Source organism: Austrofundulus limnaeus, unplaced genomic scaffold (assembly GCF_001266775.1).
Source record: "Austrofundulus limnaeus strain Quisiro unplaced genomic scaffold, Austrofundulus_limnaeus-1.0 Scaffold492, whole genome shotgun sequence".
Taxonomy (NCBI): Eukaryota; Metazoa; Chordata; class Actinopteri; order Cyprinodontiformes; family Rivulidae; genus Austrofundulus; species Austrofundulus limnaeus.
In genome coordinates this window covers 415,224-416,410 of record NW_013952894.1, presented here as the reverse complement: position 1 = coordinate 416,410, position 1,187 = coordinate 415,224, and the positions used below count along the sequence as shown (strand labels likewise).

Here is a 1,187-nt window from a genome sequence, read left to right as displayed (position 1 = left end):
CACGAATCATTCATTCATTCATTCAAACCAGCTGTGTCAAATCAGAGAAACATCTGAAAACCACTGCTTTAAATGTTGACCAACACCTGAAGAGCTTCTCTGAGCTTCATGAGACATTTTCTAAATATAATATTGACTCAGTTTTATGTTTTTTAGTGTTGCCTCTGGAAGCCATTTATTTATAAATAATAAATCAGATCACATGTATTAAAGCAGTGATCCTGCATGTTTAGATATTTTCCTGATTTGACACACCTGGTTTGAATGAAGAGTGATTAACAATCTTCTGWAGACCTGCTGAACAGCAGKGAAACMAGTAAAAYGTTGGATAGGGGCTCTCGAGGACCAGGGTTGGSCAGCCCTGATTCACATAAATAAAAACACCTAATGCCAAAGATCAAATCWATTTGTGCAGCTGTAGCTGAAGTTTTCACATTATTGTTGTGACACACACTGAAGAACGTGAGAAACGTACCAAACTCAATGAAGGAGTAGGGCCGCACAGCTCCGCTGATACGTTTGGTGTCATAAGTGACAATAAACTCCTTCTGTAGTTCATCCAGGAAACAGAAGGCCAAAACGTTGGGGTAGTTTGCTGTGCACACCATCAGGTATCCAACACCCAGAGAGTAGGTAAAACTAAAACAAGTACACACAAAAAACTAAACATTACTGCTTTTAATGCAACACACGTCTTTTGTTCTGGTCAGAAACCCGGGGAAACTAATGAGGACGCTGAGCTCCAAATACCAACCTACTTTCAGCTCTGATCACAACTTAAAACACTTCACTTCTTTGATAAAATCTTACATTTTAACAGGTAATTAAACTCAATAAACACATTTATATTCAAATAGCAACTGTGAAAAATTACTAGCCTTGCAGTGTTGATTAATACTATGAACACAAATTAATTTCCCAAGTAAAAAATGATCAACAGTTCAACACGTAATTAAAAGTAGACACCTTTCCATTGCTGTGACTTTTGAGACATACAGTTATTTATACATAATTTTATGATTGTTTTTATTTTGCTCAGGACAAAGAATGAAAATTAGCCAATATAGTAAATTTGGCACATGTATATTATTCTGAATATTAGTTATATGAAATTAAATAAAAGTTGAAATTCAGCCCACAGTCTATCTACTTACAGAATCCTGACTATAAAACAAGCTGGAATAACA

At 35.5% G+C, this 1,187-nt stretch overlaps 1 protein-coding gene across 1 annotated transcript in view; it reads right to left on the bottom strand.

Moving 5' to 3' along the window:
- Window positions 1-1,187, bottom strand: part of LOC106530127 (vesicle-trafficking protein SEC22a) — a gene marked incomplete at its 5' end in the record, with an annotated part of 15,477 nt that overhangs the window by 8,978 nt on the left and 5,312 nt on the right. The window contains 1 exon segment of the mRNA XM_014025703.1: window positions 476-639. Coding sequence (XP_013881157.1) covers window positions 476-639 — 164 coding nt within the window.